This window comes from Canis lupus, chromosome 26 (assembly GCF_011100685.1).
Source record: "Canis lupus familiaris isolate Mischka breed German Shepherd chromosome 26, alternate assembly UU_Cfam_GSD_1.0, whole genome shotgun sequence".
In the NCBI taxonomy this organism is placed as follows: Eukaryota; Metazoa; Chordata; class Mammalia; order Carnivora; family Canidae; genus Canis; species Canis lupus.
The window spans coordinates 8,400,610-8,420,365 of record NC_049247.1 but is presented as its reverse complement, the minus strand read 5'-3'; the positions used below and the strand labels follow the sequence as shown (position 1 = coordinate 8,420,365).

General features: G+C 38.6%; 1 protein-coding gene across 1 annotated transcript in view; it reads right to left on the bottom strand.

Moving 5' to 3' along the window:
• The window catches only part of ATP2A2 (ATPase sarcoplasmic/endoplasmic reticulum Ca2+ transporting 2), a 61,069-nt gene that overhangs the window by 22,071 nt on the left and 19,242 nt on the right, over positions 1-19,756 (bottom strand). The window contains 2 exon segments of the mRNA NM_001003214.1: positions 1,298-1,383; positions 3,770-3,850. Of these exon segments, the coding sequence (NP_001003214.1) occupies positions 1,298-1,383; positions 3,770-3,850 (167 nt within the window).

The following is a 19,756-nucleotide window of genomic DNA, read 5'->3' as shown; positions in this document are numbered from 1 at the left end:
ACACCACACCCAACTTAAATAAACACTGACTAGCAAACTCAGATTCGTGTGGGTTTTGACCAGAGCACCCAAACTCTTTTGTATTCTATTGGGCTTCCTACAGGCTGCTATTCAGAGAATCAGCCATCCGACTTTGATAAAGCAGGTGGCATGGTTTAGTTCTCTTTGACTCTCATTTCATGTGGTCCCCACTCACCCAGAGCAGCTCTACCCTGATCCCCCTGGAATCTCTATTCACAATTCTGAAAGTGGCTTGCAGACTAACTTTGGGCTTGAACAGTGCTCTAACCCTTGTGTGTTCCTGATTTTTTGAACTCCATACAGACCCTCAACCCTAAGCATTCTCTACTGCTGGCTCTAACAGTTCAACCCGTCTACTGTGATCACCCACAATAAGCAGGGGAACCAGTACCATGAGCTACCTTGAGGATCTTAACTCAAGCATCAGTATTCAAAGAAAAAAAAAATCAAGGAAATCAAGTAAATGCACTACTCTCTCCATCCCACTTTAATTCCTAGTGTTGGCATGATATAATTTCATTATTTCCAAAGTAATTCTATAGCACTTTGCTTATTACTATGAGAGGTTAGGCTCCCACACTAACCCACAAAAACCTACCACTTGAAATATCATTTTAAATACCAAACAAGCAGGGTGCCTGAGTGGTTCAGATGGTTAAGCGTTTGCCTTCGGCCTTGGATGTGATCCCGGGATCCTGGTATTGAGCCCATCCTGTCAAGAGCCTGCTTCTCCCTCTCTCTCTGGCCCTCCCCCCTTGCTCCTGTGCTCTCTCAAATAAATAAAATCTTAAAAAACAAGAACCAAACAAGCAAAATCTATAAATTTCTCAACTTTTTTATTTCAAAAAGTTTTAAGAGAGAAACTGAAGTAGTACAATGAACATCCATTTTACTTTTCATCCTCACCGATTATTAATGGTATACCACATTTGGTCTCTCTCTAAACACACACCTTTTTATTATGAACTACATACAGGTATCATCCACATCATTTAGACATCTTTTATAGGCTAATAAGCCTTTCCCACACAAATCTACTTTTCTAGGTTTATAGGTAAAAAATTTAAAGATGTTTGACCTAATCTTTTATTCCTCCTCAAAAACCTGCTAATTAAAACAACTGACATCGGGGCACTTGATTCAAAGGTTGGGGTTGTAGAGTTCAAGCCCCACACTGAGTGTAGAGATTACCTAAAAATAAACAAACTTAAAACCCTGCAGATTTTAAACTCTGAGAATGTCTCCCAATAAAAATGCATTTGATGTAAGTACTTACAGAAAAGAGCATATTCTTTTTATCTTGATTGACAGCCCGTGGGTCTGGGACCGGGTCAGTGTGCTTGATGACAGACACAGACTCACCTAAGCAGGTTGTAAGAAGGGATGGTTAGGTCTCTGCAATTCACACCTAGAGCCTGGGCCTTCATGCAACTCATGCTACTACCACTCTCAGGAAATGAGATAAAAGATCCAATTAGCTCAAAGGAGAAAACTAGTAAAATTTAGAAATAGAAACTAATTTCAGAGCAAAGAAGGTCAGGATTAAAATCAATACAATTTCAAAATAAACTTAATTTTTTTAAAACTTAATTTTGAAATAAAATTCCAGTCAACTGCCTTTATTTCCCAGAATAACTATTCAAATCTGGTTTATTTTCAGGTATCAACTTTATACTCTAATATTGTGAATATACATTTATGCTTACTTGTTGTAAACTTACATATACACACTAACACTTCAAAAAAAAGTCCAAGTATATTTATTCCTTTATTTTTTAAGGTTTTATTTATTTATTTATTCATGAGAAAGAGAGAGAGAGAGGCAGAGACACAGGCAGAGGGAGAAGCAGGCTCCACGCAGGGAGCCCCATGTGGGACTCAAGGATCACGCCCTGAGCCAAAGGCAGGCGCTCAACCGCTGAGCCACCCAGGTGTCCCGGTGCAGATATTTCTAAAGCAGTATTTTCATTTCTCATGTCTGGCATTAATGAACAAAAACAGGCTTCCCAATAGATGCTCCTCATTATATGTATAATGTATCTAGTACGTTCATTGTGTTAAGAATAAATATACTTGAGGGACACATGGGTGGCTCAGTGGTTGAGCGCCTGCCTTCAGCCCAGGGCATGATCCTGGAATCCCGGGATCGAGTCCCACGCTGGGCTCCCTACATGGACTGCTTCTCTCTTTGCCTATGTCTCTGCCTCTCTCTCTCATGAATAAATAAAATCTTTAAAAAAAAACAAAAGAAATACCTGTATTGGTGATGAGTGATCAGACATTGTTTCAGGAAAATAAAACTGAGAAACCAGCAGTTGTACTAAAAACACCACATGGAATATAAAGGACTACTTCTCTTAGAACTTTTAGAATGTCCTGTTGAGCTTGGTTTCAACTTTACTTAACATCACTTATGAAATATATAATTGGGGTTGGTCTGAGTGATGTGAAATATGGCTCCAGCTGTTCATTTAAATTTTATTTTATTTTATTATTATTTTTTTAAATTTTTATTTATTTATGATAGTCACACACACAGAGAGAGAGAGAGAGAGAGAGAGAGAGAGAGGCAGAGACACAGGCAGAGGGAGAAGCAGGCTCCATGCACCGGGAGCCCGATGTGGGACTCGATCCCGGATCTCCAGGATCGCGCCCTGGGCCAAAGGCAGGCGCCAAACCGCTGCGCCACCCAGGGATCCCTGTTCATTTAAATTTTAGGTAGCCAACTCCACTCTACATATCTGAAACAAACCTGGTTCCTCAATCTAGCCTGAAACTACGATATGTTTAACATAAACCACTGTAGAAATTTCATGAAAAGTCTAAAAGCTAGTTATTTCTGTAGGCACACTATGAAAATCTTATATGCACCACACCTAATCTGTTTCCCAACATTTTATGGCTCAATCAGCTTTTAGCTTGTTGCTGCTAGGGAGTTTCAGTAACTAAGCTATTCATAGAGGAAACAATAAAAGAGCCCAGTTTACTCAGAGCACTACCTCCTAGGACTTCAGCTGCTTTTCAAAACTGAAAATCAGATAAATCTTGATTACCTTTGGATTTTCTATTTACTCTATTTAGTTCAGGTTAGTATTGTGTTTAAGTTAATCTTCTGACCACCTTACTTCCAGTGACTAAGAACCCTCCACCCTAACACTGCCTTTATCAAACAAAACTGGAAAAATCTTCCAATCTCAAATCTAAGTGTGCAAACTTTGGGCAGTAAAACAGTCACCATTTTGGGGGGTGCTAACTTTTGTTAATTGTACATTTGATCATTGCAAAATATGTTAGATGCAAGATTAGCATCCCTCCAATGAAAAAAATTACAGCTCTGGAAACTTTCTCCTGCCCGGGGATGGAACTAAATAATTAATTCGTTTTCCACAGAACAGGCAACAACCTTAATATTATTACCTCTACTAATATAGGAATTTGTAACTTTTTTTTTTAAGAAAGTAAACACAATAGATTTTTGGTGAAAGATAATTTTTTATAAAATTAAAAGTAGAGAGAGGTTTTATGGGATGAAAGCCAAGTTTGTTTTTAAAATACCTTTAAATCTGATACACTAAGGAAAGAAAAAAAAAAAAAAAGCCTGATTTCTATAGCATTAAGAAATAAATATCTTGGAGAAGATTAAGATGAAACCCCATAAAGGGACAGTGGGGGCAGGAGCTGACTGACTCAGCAAGGGGTCTGAACAGGGACTTCAACATTTAGGGACTTTCCAACAAATAGTACTTACCTGTGAGAATGGACTGGTCAACTCTTAGAGTCGTAGATTTGATGGATGTTAATCTTATATCAGCAGGAACTTTGTCACCAACTAATTGGGGAGAAAAAAGGTAACTAAAATAAGCAACTTTTTCAATTCATGTTTCATAGAAATGAATCTGTCTCCAAATAAAACAATTTTAAAGAAAATACATAGCTTATATACAGCACAAATACATAAAAATCTGTTAAATTAAGCAAGATAATCAACTTCTCTCTAAGGTCATAAACACCTTTGCTATATGGATACCAGACATGAATTACACAGGAAGGAAGACAATAATGCTTGGGAAAACCTCCAGGGACACATCCTTTACACATTTACACACACACACACACAGCATGGTGAGGAGCACCAATTGTCTATGCCATGGTTTATCATCAGAAGAGCTAAAATATCATGAGTAGATACAAATGGCTAAAAAGATACTAAATAAATCTCACTCATAAGAGGAATGAGAAAACTACAGACATCACTTTTAAACTAACAAATTGACAATCAACAAGAGTTGAGAAAATGCACCAAGTCTGCAAGGATGTATAGTGTTAGTGCACTGTTAACAAGGACAAATTAAATACATGTAACATCACTAAATATTCTGTGTAAAAGAAATAGTCCATTCAGTGTTTATAATTCAACTCTGCTTACAGACTTTGTGACCACCCTTATTTGCTGTTGAGTATGAAGAAAAAACTTACAAAATCTCTGGAAAGCAATTTGGCAATATATATCAAAACTACAAAGCATAATCTTTTTACCCCACATAATCCACTACAAGAAATATACTCTTTAGATAGGCTCCGCAGAAAAGGTTTAGTCACAGCATAGTCTTTTACTAACAGTAGAAAGGTGAAACAATTCCATTTATATTAAAGTGAAAATTTCCTCTAAGATATACTGTATATTGGGGAGCCTGGGTGGCTCAGTTGGTTAAGCATCTGCCTTGGGCTCAGGTCATGATCCCAGGGCCCTGGGACTGAACCCTGCGCACTCGGCTCCCTGCTCAGCAGAATCTAATTCTCCCTCTCCTTGCTTGTGCTTTCTTGTCTTTCTCTAATAAGCAAAATAAAACAAAAGAAAACAGAATAAAATAAAATATATACTGTATATTAAGGGGAAAAACATAAATGCGAAGAATCACCTATAATGGAGCTATCATTCATATAAGGAAATACCTCTGAGAAGGTGTTACAAATATCTTAATGCTGAGTAACTGGGTATGGAATGGAGGGAGACTTTTCACTTTGTACCCTTCAGTACCTTTTGAAATTTATCAAATAAATGAATAAATCTCTTGCAATTTCAAGAGCAACTGTAAATCAATGGAGTCTTCTTCCCTGGGCCAAAGAGCTCCTTTAACAGCAGCTCTTAAAGGGCCCACATCTCTAATTTGTATAGAGTAAACAGTGCAGATGAAGGAACAGATTAAGCCAGTGTTTTACATGGGTCTTGAGAACAGCATCTAGCACTCTGTAGGCTTTCAAATATTGCTGAATACATACATATCAGTATCAAAATAACTGGAAGTTAAAATAAATGTACAATAGCTTTCCCTGATTTTCTGAAAGGTAACTAAGGTAACAGGAAGTCTGATACATGGGAGAGTTAAAAATTAGAACAAGTACAGTCTCCCCTAGAATTGCACATAGCTTTTTGTTATTTATTTATTTATTTATAAAGATTTTATTCATTTATTCATGAGAGACAGAGAGACAGAGAGAGACAGAGAGAGAGGCAGAGTCACAGGCAGAAGGCAGGCCCTATGCAAGGAGCCTGACATGGGACTCGATCCTGGGACTCCAGAATCAGGCCCTGGGCCGAAGGCAGGCACCAAACCGTTGAGTCACCCAGGGATTCTCCGTCCCCCCTTTTAAGATTTTATTTATTCATTCATGAGAGACCCAGAGAGAGAGAGAGAGAGACAAAGAGAAAGAGAGAGATAAATGAATAAATCTGAATAAGAGATTTATTCATTTATCTAGAGACACAGCTAAAAAGAGAGAGAGGCAGAGACACAGGCGGAGGGAGAAGCAGGCTCCATGCAGGGAGCCCGATGCAGGGAGCCCGACGCAGGACTCGATCCTGGAACTTCAGGATCATGCCCTGGGCTGAAGGCGGTGCTAAACCACTGAGCCACCCAGGGATCCCCTTGTTTTGTTATTTAAAGAGGGTGTATAGGTGTGTGTGTGGAGGGGGTGGGGGGCAGAGGAGAAAATCGTGGAGCCTGATGTGGAGCTCGATCTTACAACCCTGAGATCAGGACCTGAACAGAAATTAAAGTTGGGGGACGCCTGGTGGCTCAGTGGTTAAGTGTCTGCCTTCAGCTCAGGGCATGATCCTGGAGTTCTGAGATTGAATCCCACATCAGGCTCCCCGCATGAAGCCTGCTTCTCCCCCTGCCTGTGTCTCTGCCTCTCTGTGTGTGTCTCATGAATAAATAAAATCTTTTTTTAAAAATTAAAAAATTAAAAAAAAAAGTTAGATGCTTAGACAACTGAGCCACCCAGGTGCTCCTGCACATCATACTCTTAAATCAAATGTTCACTTTCTATGCTTACTCTACATACTTAATTTTAATTCTCACTGGTTATATATAAACTGGCATAATAGCCATTCTGTCCAAGTAGATTTATTTCATTTGTTATACCTTCAATTTAGCTTTAATTTTCCTGCATTTCAGAGCTCTGAAGTTTAGAAAGAGTATGATTGCTTATTGAGCTCCAGTTCATTAAACAACCCTGTAGCCTAACTAGGATATGTGCTCACAAAGCGGCCCAGAAACAGATTGTCAGTATATAATCTCAAGAGGCAAAGATCATCCTTGCATTTGACTGCAGGGACACATTAAGTTAAGGTGAAATTCCTGCTGGAAATGCTTATGCAACAAACTGCAATACACCCTGAATGAATAAACGTGTATTTTTCACTTAATTCTGCTCCTACTACAATAAACCATATATGAGACTTAAGTGACCTACAACCGCTAAAATGCCCCATCAAAATGAAAAATTGAAATCATTAAAATTTTTTTACTATATTTTATTTCTGGATGTCATAATTAATTTGATCATGATCTTGAACATGAAAATATAAGGTTCAATAACAAACATATGACCCTAAATGTAAATATTACTTGAAAATGTTTCTTGCTGTCAGAGGCAGTTTATGTCACAGATCTACAGCAGCACAGAGGTCTCCACAATCTGTTAAGTACTATGACACATGCCCTCCAACAGCTGATCATATCAACAATTTAAAAGCAGAATATTTCTTAAAAAAAAAAAAAGATTTTATCTATTTGAGAAGAATAGAGAGAGAGAGAAAGCAAAGAGCTCAAGAGTCCAGGTGGGGTGGTGGTGGTAAAGTAGCAGACTCCCTGCTGAGCAGGGCTTGATCCCAGGATCCCGGGATCATGACCCAAGCGGAAGGCAGGTGCTCAACTGACCAAGCCACCCAAGAGCCCCAACATTTTAAAAAAATTCACTTATTTTAAAGGGAGAACATGAAGAGGGTGGAGAGGCAGACGGAGTAGCAGACTCCCATCTGAGCAGGGAGCTCAGTGTGGGCTTGTAGTCTTATATACCTACCACATTTAAAGCCAGTCAATCTAATATTCAAACTGAGGATAAACTATAAGAGGACTCAAAAGAAGTACCTTGGCATTTATTTTTCTGTGTTTCACTGCAAGCTCAGAGGATTTGGATTTAAAATGGGTGGAACATATCTTTGAGGCAATAAATACCAAGGTTAAATTTCTTTCCTGGGTAACATGGTCAACATACTAGCTATTAGTTTATGGCAGTATCAATAACCACATATATGCATTAAAAATTATACTGGCATTATTTAATAAAACCAGCTATTTTCCCCCTAAAGGTTTATTTTATTTAATTAATTAATTATTTATTTATTTTTTCCTAAAGATTTTATTTATTCATGAGACACAGAGAGAGGGGCACAGACACAGGCAGAGGGAGAAGCAGGCTCCATGCAGGGAGCCTGACGCAAACCTCGATCCCGGGTCTCCAGGATCACACCCTGGGCTGAAGGCGGCGCTAAACCACTGAGCCACCTGGGCAGCCCGTTTTTTTTTTTTTTTTTTTTTTTTAAGATTTTATTTATTTATGAGACAGAGAGAGAGAGAGAGACAGACAGACACAGGCAGAGGCTCCCTGCTGGGAGCCTGCCACGAATCTCCAGGATCCCGCCCAGGGAAGAAGGCGGTACTAAACTGCTGAGCCACCTGGGCAGCCCCCTAAAGGTTTTTTTTTTTTAAAGACTACTTTTAAGCAAACCCTATAACCAACATGAGGCTCAAACTCACAACTCTGACATCAAGAGTTGCATGCTCTACTGACTGAACCAGCCAGGCGCCCCTGTCCCAAAGGTCCTATTTTAAATATATGAAAGTCATGTTCTTGCTGTATAGAAATTGTACGGATACACATTTAATTGCTGGCCAAATATTTAGGAATGACTCAGATATCAAATGCTAGTAGAACAAATGACCTGGGAAGCCCTTAAAAATTGACCTCAAGGGAACCCTGGGTGGCGCAGCGGTTTAGCGCCTGCCTTTGGCCCAGGGTGCAATCCTGGAGACCCAGGATCGAATCCCACGTCGGGCTCCCGGTGCATGGAGCCTGCTTCTCCCTCTGCCTGTGTCTCTGCCTCTCTCTCTCTCTCTCTCTCTGTGTGACTATCATAAATAAATAAAAATTAAAAAAGAAAAAAAAATTGACCTCAAGCTTTTCTCAACATTTCTTCCAACTGACAACAGCCATTCTACTGGGAGGCAATGAAATATTTAGGAATTAAAAAAAAAATCATCTGGGAGCCATTTACAAACTATACAATCTCAGGACCTGCTCTTCAAGAATCCAGTTCAATATATTTGGGGTGGGGTCAACGAATCCACCTTTTAAAAAGTTCTCTGAACACTAAAAAAATAAAAAACAACCACCACTACCAAGCATAACTAGGTTACAGATCCCATGAAGGGCTTATTCAGAACAGCTTATTTGTTTTGTACTATTTCTCATGTGCCAAATATGCCAGTTTTAGACCTAGAAGACCTTAAGTCCCCCAACACCTGAGAAATTTATTACCTTAAATTTTTACATTGGGAGCACCGGGGTGGCTCAGTTAAGCATCTTGACTCCTGATTTTGGCTCAGGTCATGATCTCAAGGTTGTCAGACTGAGCCCCACAACAGGCTCTACACTAAGCATGGAGTTGGCTTGAGAGTCTCTCCCTCTGTCCCTGCTCACTCACAAGAGCCCTCGCTCTCTCTCAAACCTTTTTTTTTTTTTTTTAAAGATTTTATTTATTTATTCATGAGAGAAAGAGATAGGCAGAGATACAGGCAGAGGGAGAAGCAGGTTTCTCACAGGAAACCCAATGCGGGACTCGATCCTGGAACTCCGGGATCAACCCCTGTGCCACCCAGGCGTCCCTCTCTCAAAGTTTCAAACTTAATTTGTTTCCATTTGAAACTGATCTCTGGGGCACCTGGATGGTTCAGTCTATTAAGCATCTGCCTTCAGCTCAAGTCATGATCCCAAGGTCCTGGGATCCAGCCCCACATCAGGTTCCCTGCTCAGCAGGGAGTCTGCTTCTCCCTCTCCCTCTGTCCCTTCCTCTGCTTGTACTATCTCTTAAATAAATAAAATATTTAAAAAAGAAAAGAAAAGAAAACAAAACCCTGATTCCCTGTGGAAAGGTAGTATAAATCCATAAAGCAGCATCAATCCAAACTGGTCCTAAAAACCTGCTATGTTCTAGTATTCTCTTAGCTAGAAAAACCCTCACATCATCCTATTCAACCCATGTCCTCATTTTAGTTATAGGAAACTGAAGCTCAAAGTAAAAGAGGTCTTGCCTAAGGAACTTCAATTAATGAAAGACTTCTTTTAACCTGCTGTGTGACTCTGTGCTTTTTGCTTATAAGAGTCAATTTAGGATTGAATCTATTAGGAAGCACACGCTAAGGAAGCAAATCAATAGGTACTTTTCAAACTAAGGCATAATCTTCCTTTGTCTTCAGGCTTCTGCACATTTCAGACAGAGGGTTTTGTGAGTGAGGAGCAGCAGTGCGGTTCCTGATGACTGCACCCAGTAATATTTCCCCAATGCGGCATGTCAATGCCCTTAGGGCAAGTGGTAGTGGAAAATTCTTACTCTTGCCAAGGGGATGCTCTGCAATTTTTTCCTCTGAAATTTTTTCCCTGTCTCGTGGGTTCTGGTGGTGTAATAAGAGAATAAACTCTATTATAAATACCTCCCATTTGTTTAACATCTGACACTTTTCAAATTTAGCTCTTGGCTTCATAAGTCCATAGCTCTTTAATCTGCTACCACGATAGGGATTTCCACTCTGAACAAAATCCTCAATGTATACTTTGTGCTAGATCACCAAGAATACAAGTCAAAGAAATTACTCTGCTACATCTCAGAAATCTTTATTTTAGAGAAAGCCTTATCTTAAAATCTAGGAAAGAATGTTTGTAAGCTGTTGTACTTAAATGATGTTACATATTTTATCAAAAATGAATACTGATGGGGGTGTCTGGATGGCTCAGTCAGTAGAATGTGTGGTTCTTGATCTCTGGGCTGTGATGCCCCTGCTGGGTATAGAGATTACTAAAATCAGCATTACTCAGAAAAGGCCTTTAAAAAAAAGATTTATTTATTTTATAGGGAGTTCTATAAAATAGAGTGTAGGGGAGTGGTAGGGGAAGAAGGGGCAGAGGAAGAGAGAATCTTAAGGGGACTCCACATTAAGCACAGAACCTGACCTGGGGCTCCATCTCACAACCCAGAGATCAAGACCTGAGCCAAAACCAAGAGTCAGATGCTTAACCAACTATGCTACCCCAAAGTGCCCCTCAGAAAAGGCCTTTTTATGAATTGGTTATATGTAGGGGGGGAAAATTCTTAACTTATTGTAACAATTTCTACCAGCTCTTCAAATTTTTTCTAAGGAAAAACTGTAAATAAGATCAGAAATTATCTCCTAAGTATCACTATTATTTTTGAGTTTAACTGGCTCCTAGGAAAAGCAAGCTATAATAGAATTAATCTAAATTACTTAAACATTTCACTATGACTCAAACATTTTTATTATGCTTCTGAATGGAGTCATAGATTTTATAGTCAGGCAGAGTGAAGGAAATTCCTCACTTGTGAAGCCCACTTGCCTGCTTTCTCCAGGACTCAGAGTGAGCAGGGAAGGAACATCACACAAGTCGCCATAGTACACCAAGTTTGCTCCCTGTCCATTTTTCTGGGAGTATTACCCATGAGAAGACTCATCTTTCAAAAATGCAAATGGACAAAAAAAAAAAAAAAAAAAAAAAAAAAAAAGACAAAATCTAACACTCTTAAATAAAATGTTTCAATAGCTTCTTCCTCCCAGGATTGAGATCAAATTTAACCATGGTTAATAGCACCTCCCAGGACCTGGCTGTTGCTTGCCTCTTACCACTATCCCCCCCTCTTCCTCTAACTTCCAACACAATGGTTTCCAATTCTTCAAAGTTCCTTCTGAGTCTTCACACACGCTCTTCCCTCCACCCCATTCCACCCCACCCACAAGGCTTTCTGCAAACTTCTCACTGTAGGCTGCCATCCCCATTCCATGTGCCCAGATAGCACGTCCCTTCCTTTCCCAAGACGCTTACACCACATGCTCAGTAGTCATGCTCGCAAAGTCTTCCTACTACACCAAAAGCTCCATGAAACACACACTCAAAAAAATAAAAAATAAAAATAAATAAATTTAAACATTTTTTTAATTTAAAAAAATTTTTTAAAGTTTAAAAAAAATTAAGAAAAAAAAAAAAGGCACACACTCAGTCACCATTCCCTTAGCCCTGTGCTGGTGCACGGTGGACACCAGAGAAATATCTGTCAATGAATGAAGTACTTGCACCATTACTTGCTTTAATAAACAAGCATCATAGACTTAGGATGATTGTCAAGTTGAAAAATGTCACAAAGCAAAGAACAATAAAGAGTCAGGACCAAAGAGATCTCAGACTTGGCTGAGCTGAATGAGGCAACAGCATTGTTACTTAAATTCTACATTTAGACTATAAACCCACCCCTCCACCCTGGCTCAAACCCATATATGCTAGCAGAGATTAGAGGTGAAGTCGAAAGAGCACATGTGAGACCAGGGCTTTAGCTGGTAAGGCAATGAAGGCTGCCAAAGAATTGTCCTTAGATGGTAAAAGCAAGAAGTGTCTAGAATATCAACCAGACTCCATTTACATAATGGCATTTAAGTCTGAGCACCAAAGAAAATCATCAAGATGGCAAAGGGTTTGAAAATAATTACATGAACAGCTGAAAGAGCTAAAACTAACTTGGAAATAAAAACTTTAGCACACACCACACTGTGAGCACTCGAGACTCCCCCTTCCACCATAAACAACTGCCATGTGTGACTGGACAAGCTCAGCAGCTCCAAGTTCAAGTCGTTTAAGTTTCTTTCCACTTCCAAAAGGGCCATGAATTTACCCTCACCTCCCTAACAGTATCACGGGAGGAGGAATAAAACTTTTGTGTGACTACAAAGTGAAAAACTAACGTACAGAATAGACTAGTATATTTTAGCTTGTAATAAGGAATATTTTTTAATAAAATGGATTAAAAAATGGCACAGCTGGTCCTAAAGAGCCAAGGTTCCAGTTTTTGGACGTTTAAGCTAAGGACTCATGAGATGCTACAGAGGAAGCCCATCACTAAGCAAGCTTACAGCACACAGATCCGGCATACCCACCAACAGTTTTCTCATTATTACAAAAGTAAAGACTATTTTTAAGAGGTGAAAACCCGTTCCTCAGTCTCCTTATCCAAATAGACATCATCATCCAAATAACATCTTTCTCTCCTATACATTTCTCTACTTGTAACACTTACTAAAACTTTATTAAAAGAGAAATCACAAACTTTTACATTAATACGTACATATCTCTCTCATGCTTTTTTAATATCTGCATAGTGATAACACCCACTAAAATGTGGGGAATGCTTATTTACTCTATACCAATCTTTATGGTTTGGTCTTTATGGTTTACTGACAACCTTCACGTGATTATCTTCATTCCCAGTTTAGAGATGAGGCACAAGCGAACTTGCTCAAGGTCACAGGGTTTGCATCTGCACTACATACTAAATCAGTCACCATTTCCATGGCCATCTAGGCATTTTTTATTTTTCCTATTATACTGTTATATGCTGAACATCTTTGTGCACTGAGATTACTTCTGGAGGATAGATTCATAGAAGCAGAATTTTCTCACAAACATATAATCCCACTAAATTCAATTCTTGGAATTTCTTCATTTCACAATCTTTTATTTTTATGACCATTGGTAATACCCAGTGCTTTATTTTTCGAAATTCTTTTATCTTCAAGATCAAAGTTGTTTTATATTTTTACATAGTCAAATCTGGTGATCTTGGAAGCTCTGTATCACTTAGGAAATGTGTTCCCTAAACCAGGTGGTTTCTTCTAATTTTTCCAAAATCTTAATCACAGTGACATGAATGGAGTTGGTACTTACTGGTACTATGACTACCACTGAGTCATGGGGGAACAGGGAGGAGGTAATTACAGGAAATCAGGAAATGCCAGCCCCGGAGATTCAGATGAGGCTTCAAGATCAACCAGTCCATAGTGATCTGATGGTCAGGGGAGACCTTCCTGAGTTCCTTGTTTCTCAGGTGCTTCAAGTCTCAGCTGCCCTGATTGATGAATGAATGGCCCTAGGTCTCAAAACTCTACTTCTAATACATCTGGACCAATTTCTGTTAGACTATTTGCTCTCCTGCTTATGTAAAAATTCTTAAGAACTTAACATCTCTGACTGTGAAACAGAACTATGACTTACAGAACAACTAAGATAATGATTTCTACACTATCTGGATGAAGAGGCTCAGATCTACACCTCTAGCTAGCCCCATTCTCCTATCCTTCTCACTGCAAAAACAACTCCATATGGGGGAAAAGGCAAGAGAGCAAACCTGTTCCCACCTTATTTGGTCATACATTTTTGCTTCTACTTCTCTGATCCATGTTAATCATTTTAGAGCATTTTTTTTTTAAAGTAATCTCTACTCCCAACGTGGGGCTTAAACTCATGACCTTGAGATCAAGAATCTCATGCTTTATCTACTCAGTCAGGCGCCCCATTTTTATCATTTTAGAAACAGGTGAAAACTAACAATATTCCAGCAATACTATGTAAATTGGCAATAAAATAATATTTTACTTAATTACATCATTTAAGTGCTTCTCCCCCTCCCCCGGTTTTGTTAAGATCAGCACAGAACACTGTATAAGCTAAAGGTATACAACGTAATGACTTCATAAATTGCAAAGTGATTACAATTACTTAACATTCATCAGCTCACAGTTAAAAATATTTCTCCTTGTGATAGGAGCTACTTTTAGCAACTTTCAAATATACAAAATAGTATTGTTAGCTAGAGTCACCATGCTTGACATTATATCCCTTGAACACTGGTCTGATAACTGGAATGTTGTACCTTCTGGCCACCTTCACCCAATTCTTTCACCTGGATGTCCCTGGCAAACACCAGTCTGATCTGTTTCTAGGAGTTTTGGGGTTTTCTTTTGATTCTACATGTAAGTGAGATCACACATGTGCCTTTCTCTGACTTACTTAGCCTAACATCCTCAAGGGCCAATTTTGTTGTTGCAAACGACATGATTTACTTCTCTTTTATAGGTAATATTCTGCTGCATATATATAACACATTTTCTTTATCCATTCATCATCCATCAACAGATATTTGGGTTGTTTCCATGTATTGCCTATTGTAAACAATGCTACAAGCAATATGTAGGTACAGATATTTCTTTGGGATCGTGATTTCCTTTCCTTCAGATATATACTCAGAAATGGAATTGCTGGATCATATGGAGTGTGTACTTTTAAAAACCAAATAGCTAGATCCTGAGGTAGATTTCTGGGAAGAAGGACAAATGAACTACCTTGAAAATGCATGCATGATTTTGAATGTGTCTTTGGGGAGGGAGAATTCAATTCTCAAAAGGACTGCTATCTAGAAATGATTAAGAACTACTGTGCTAGAGCTCTTCTTCTCAAGTGTGAGCCACCTGGGAGCCTGGTCTAATGCTGAACAATGAGACTCCATTCCAGACCTACAGAATCAAAATCCACACTTTGACAAAATGCACATGCACATAAAGTTAGAGAACATTGCTCTAAGCGACTGGCCAAATCTACAGGCCTGTTTTTTAAAAAAAGCCCTCAATGGGGCACCTGGGTGGCTCAGCTGGTTTAAGGGCCCAACTCGATTTCAGCTCAGGTCATGATCTCAGGGTTGTGAGCTTCATCCAACCCCAAGTTAGGCTCTGCACTCAGCTTACAGTCTGCTTGAGATTCTCTCCCTCTCCTGCTACACCTCCCCCTGTTCAAGTGGGTATACATGTGTGCCCTCTCTCAAAATCTTTGAGAGAGCCCAGAAGACAAGCATGTTTTTTACATTTTAAAGGCTTAATTAAAAAATTTTTTTCTATGGAGACTATATGGGGCCTACAGAACCCCAAATATTTACTAAAAGGCTCTATATATTCTCTCTCTCTCTCTCTCTCACACACACACACACACACACACACACACACACACACACAGTTTACAAACTTTCCCGTTCATAGCACCGAACTGATGATGCCTTGGGTATTGTGTTAGGCATTAGGGAGCTTGGCAGTTATGGACTAAAAGTGTCTGCTGACTCTTCGGTCAGACTGCTCCAATCCTTTTCTTCCTAAAAGCAAAGAGTACACTTGGATTCATGGCCCCAGTAGCAAATGATAAGGCCATGTTATCAGAACTAGACATCTTTTAGAGCCAGAAAGCTCCTTAAAAAAGTCTACTCCAATTACCCAATTCTGCAGAGGTTCATTTATCCAGTGTCATGCAGAATTAGAATTATCTGGGTTCTTCTGCCAATCAGTCATCTTTCTATTTCACCACTTTGTCTTTCCTTCCCTCAACTGCTTGGAAACAATGCTCACGTTACTAATTTCTGTTACTGCAAGATGACTACTAAAAGTGAAATTTTTCTTCCCTTAGTTACCAAGTTTAAGAATTAGTTTTTTTATTGACTAAATCCCAAAATTGCTGGCCTTAGTGAATATTTACTTTTCATTTTAGGATATAAAATCAATCTCTTGAGAAGCTAAAGGAAATCCTATTTGATGTTAAGACTGTGTCATTTCTATCACTTCCATAATCGTAAGATATGATTTGCTCTAACATATACTTATTATAGGACAGAAATCATCTAAGGATACCTATATCTTTGTACTACTCACCAACTCCAGATTACCAACATACATAAAGTCTGTTTTAAACAATCCCAAAAACAATGGCTTTGAGAGTTAATAACCCCCCAGGCATACACTGGAACCCCTAAAATTCCAAAGTGAGGACTTTTAGGATGACCACAGCTTGAGGCACCTTGATAAGATTAGCAGATAACCCGAAAGCTTAAAAATATGGATGTTCACTTTTCATAAAATTATAACCAATTTTACTAATTTTGGTTTCCATCCACCCAAATATTTTCCTGGCACTAAGATAATAATACAAAAGTAGTGTGGCTTCAAAATACGAAAATGTAGATACCTCCATACTTTTCCTTGCCAAAGCAATTTTATTTGGCTCCTATATTCTAGATATTTCTAAGGGTTTTTTTTTTTGTTTTTTGTTTTTGTTTTTAAATTTTTATTTATTTATGATAGTCACACACAGAGAGAGAGAGGCAGAGACATAGGCAGAGGGAGAAACAGGCTCCATGCACCGGGAGCCTGATGTGGGATTCGATCCCGAGTCTCCAGGATCGCGCCCTGGGCCAAAGGCAGGCGCCAAACCGCTGCGCCACCCAGAGATCCCTAGATATTTCTAAGGTTTACATAGCATTTGCTATGCATGCTTTCACAATGTCTCCTTGGAAAAAGTCTACTCCAATTACCCAATTGGAAATGTCTACTCCAATTACCCTTATCCTTGGAAAGGTTATTAGCTGGTATAGCAACATCTGAAATTTAACTTCCTCAATCCCTACATCTTCCCCCTTCAAAAAAACTCCTGGTCCAGCCTAGCCTTCAGAAAGTTCAGCAAAACCACTCTAGAGTTGTTCAAAAGCTAGCAAAAAGAACTTCCTCACCTGAATTTAGGAGATGAACCCTATATCCAAAAAATGACTACAAAAGATCTCTTTTCTTTCTGCAAGTATCCAAATAGTAACTCCACACTTGCTATCATCTTTAAAATAATTCACAATATTCTCCAGTTTTTTAAATGATCAAAGAACCCCTCAAGCTTGCCACTTAGATGGTGCATTGGTTGTGTCTGCCTTTGGCTCAGGTCATGATCCTGGGGTCCCTAGATTGAGTCCCATGTCAGGCTCCTTGCTTAGCAGGAGTCTGCTTCTCCTGCTCCCCCTCCCCCTGCTTGCTCTCCATTAAAAAACAAAAAACAAACAACAAAAAAACCTTCAAACTTAATTTCAGAATTTAAATGAAAGTATAAAAGCTATCATGTCTAAAAGCACAGTTTTCCATTTATCCCTTCAGGCTATGTAGAGAGTAAGACTGCCAAGAAATAATTTAGATCTACAGTTAAAATTCAAGTTCATTTCTATGGTTTCACAGAACCAAATTATTGAGTTAAATGCCAAATGGCAGAGTCAATCAGATTATTAATCCTAATAAAAGTGGAAGTTAAAAAGCCTCAACATGTATATTTAATATTATTTTTAAAAAAGATTTTATTTATTTGACAGAGAGAGAATGCACATACACAAGAGGGAGAGGGAGAAGCAGGCTCCCCACAGAGCAAGGAGCCCAGACACAGGGCTGGATCCCAGGACACCAGATCATGACCTGAGCTGAAGACAGATGCCTAACCAACTGATCCACCCAGGCGCCCCCACTGTTAATGTTTTAATAAATAAACACATTATTTTGTGTGGCTCAGGTTAAGTAGTCACAGTAGGTTTTTCCAAAATGTTTCATGTATCATTGTAAATGTCTTAGGATTACATCTTACCCAGGTCAATGACCCAGTGGTTCTAGTAATTCAACAAAACTATCTAGTTTGGATATAAATATGCAACCACCAAACAGAGCAAACAAGAATATACTGACAACCTAAAAACTAAATTGTGATGGGGCTTCAACATGATAAGGAACATCTACAAAAGCCCCAACATCAGACTTCATGATAGAAGACTATGCTTCTCCCCTATGATCAGGAACAAGACAAGGAGTCTGCTCTTGCCACTTCTATTCAATATTCTACTGAGGAGTCTCTATGGCAATTAAACATGAAATAAAAGGCACCCAGATGGGAAAGACACAGAAATATTTGTTTGCAGATGACATGATATTATAAATTAAAAAATCTCAAAGGACTCCTGAAAAACTATTAAGATGTCATGCCAGCAAGACTACAAGATATAAGAACAGACAAAAATCAAATGCATTTCTATACACTAGCAAGAAAACAATCCCAATTACACATAGCTTCCAAAAAAAAAAAACAACTACCCATAAAATAAAAAAAATAAAAAAAAGAAGTATAAGACTTATGCACTGTAAACAACAGAATGCTAAAATAAAAGATCTAAATAAATGGAAAGATACTACATCATCACCCAAGTGGCATTTTCCTGCACGGGAAGATTTAATGTTGTTGATGGCCATATTCCCCAATATGATCTATACAATCAACAAAACTCTTATCAAGATCCCAGGTTGTTTTGTTTTGAGGAAATTAGCAAGCTAATCTTAAAATTTATATGGAAATATACTATAGAAAAAAACAACAACATAGAGAGAACAAACTCAATGATGTCAAAACTACACAAAGCTACAGTAACCAAGACAGTGTGGTGCTGGCATAGTGGAAAATGTAGTCAATTGATTTTTGACAAGGGTGCCAGGATAATTCAATGAATATGTCTTTCAACAAATGGTGCTTAGATAAATAGATATCCAAATGCAAAAGAAAGAAGCTGGACCCCTATACCTCACACCATATATAAAACCTTTATGGGGATGCCTGGGTGGCTCAGCGGGTGAGCGCCTGCGTTCTGGCCAGGGCATGATCCTGGGGTCCTGGGATCAAATCCCACATTGGGCTTGCTGAGAGGAGCCTGCTTCTCTGCCTGTCTCTGCCCCTCTCTCTGTCTCTCTTGAATAAATACATAAAATCTTTAAAAACAAAACAAAAAAACTTTATGATTTCAGACCTAAGGCAGGACACTGAAAGCACAAGCAATAAAAGAAAAAAAAACTGACAAATGGGACTTTTATAAAAATTAAAAATGTTCATGCTACAAAGGACACCAAGAAAACCAAGAATGGGAAAAATTCCTGCAAATCAAATCTGATAAAACAGAAAAAAATATATATACATATGCGTGTATGTGTATATATATACATATATAAATAAAACACAGATCATTAAAAGGACATATAACCCTATATATGTGTGTGTGTGTGCGTGTGTGTGTATATATATATATATATAAATAAAACACAGATCATTAAAAGGACATATAACCCAATTAAAATGGATAAGGATTTAAAAAGACATTTCTCCAAAGACAACATACTAACAGAAAATAAACACAGGACAAGATGTTCAACACCATTAGGAAATTAGGGAAGATACCACTTCATGGCTAAAATTAAAAAATAAATAAAAGACAGTAACAAGTGTTGGTGAGGATATGGAGAAACTTCTATGTTGCTGGTGGGAATGGAAAATGATGTAACCACTTAGGATAACAGTTTGGAAGTTGCTCAAAATGTTAAACAGAGTAGTCATATCCCCCTAGCAATTCCATGGCTAGGGGTGTACCTAAGAGAGTGAAAGCAGGCATTTACACAAA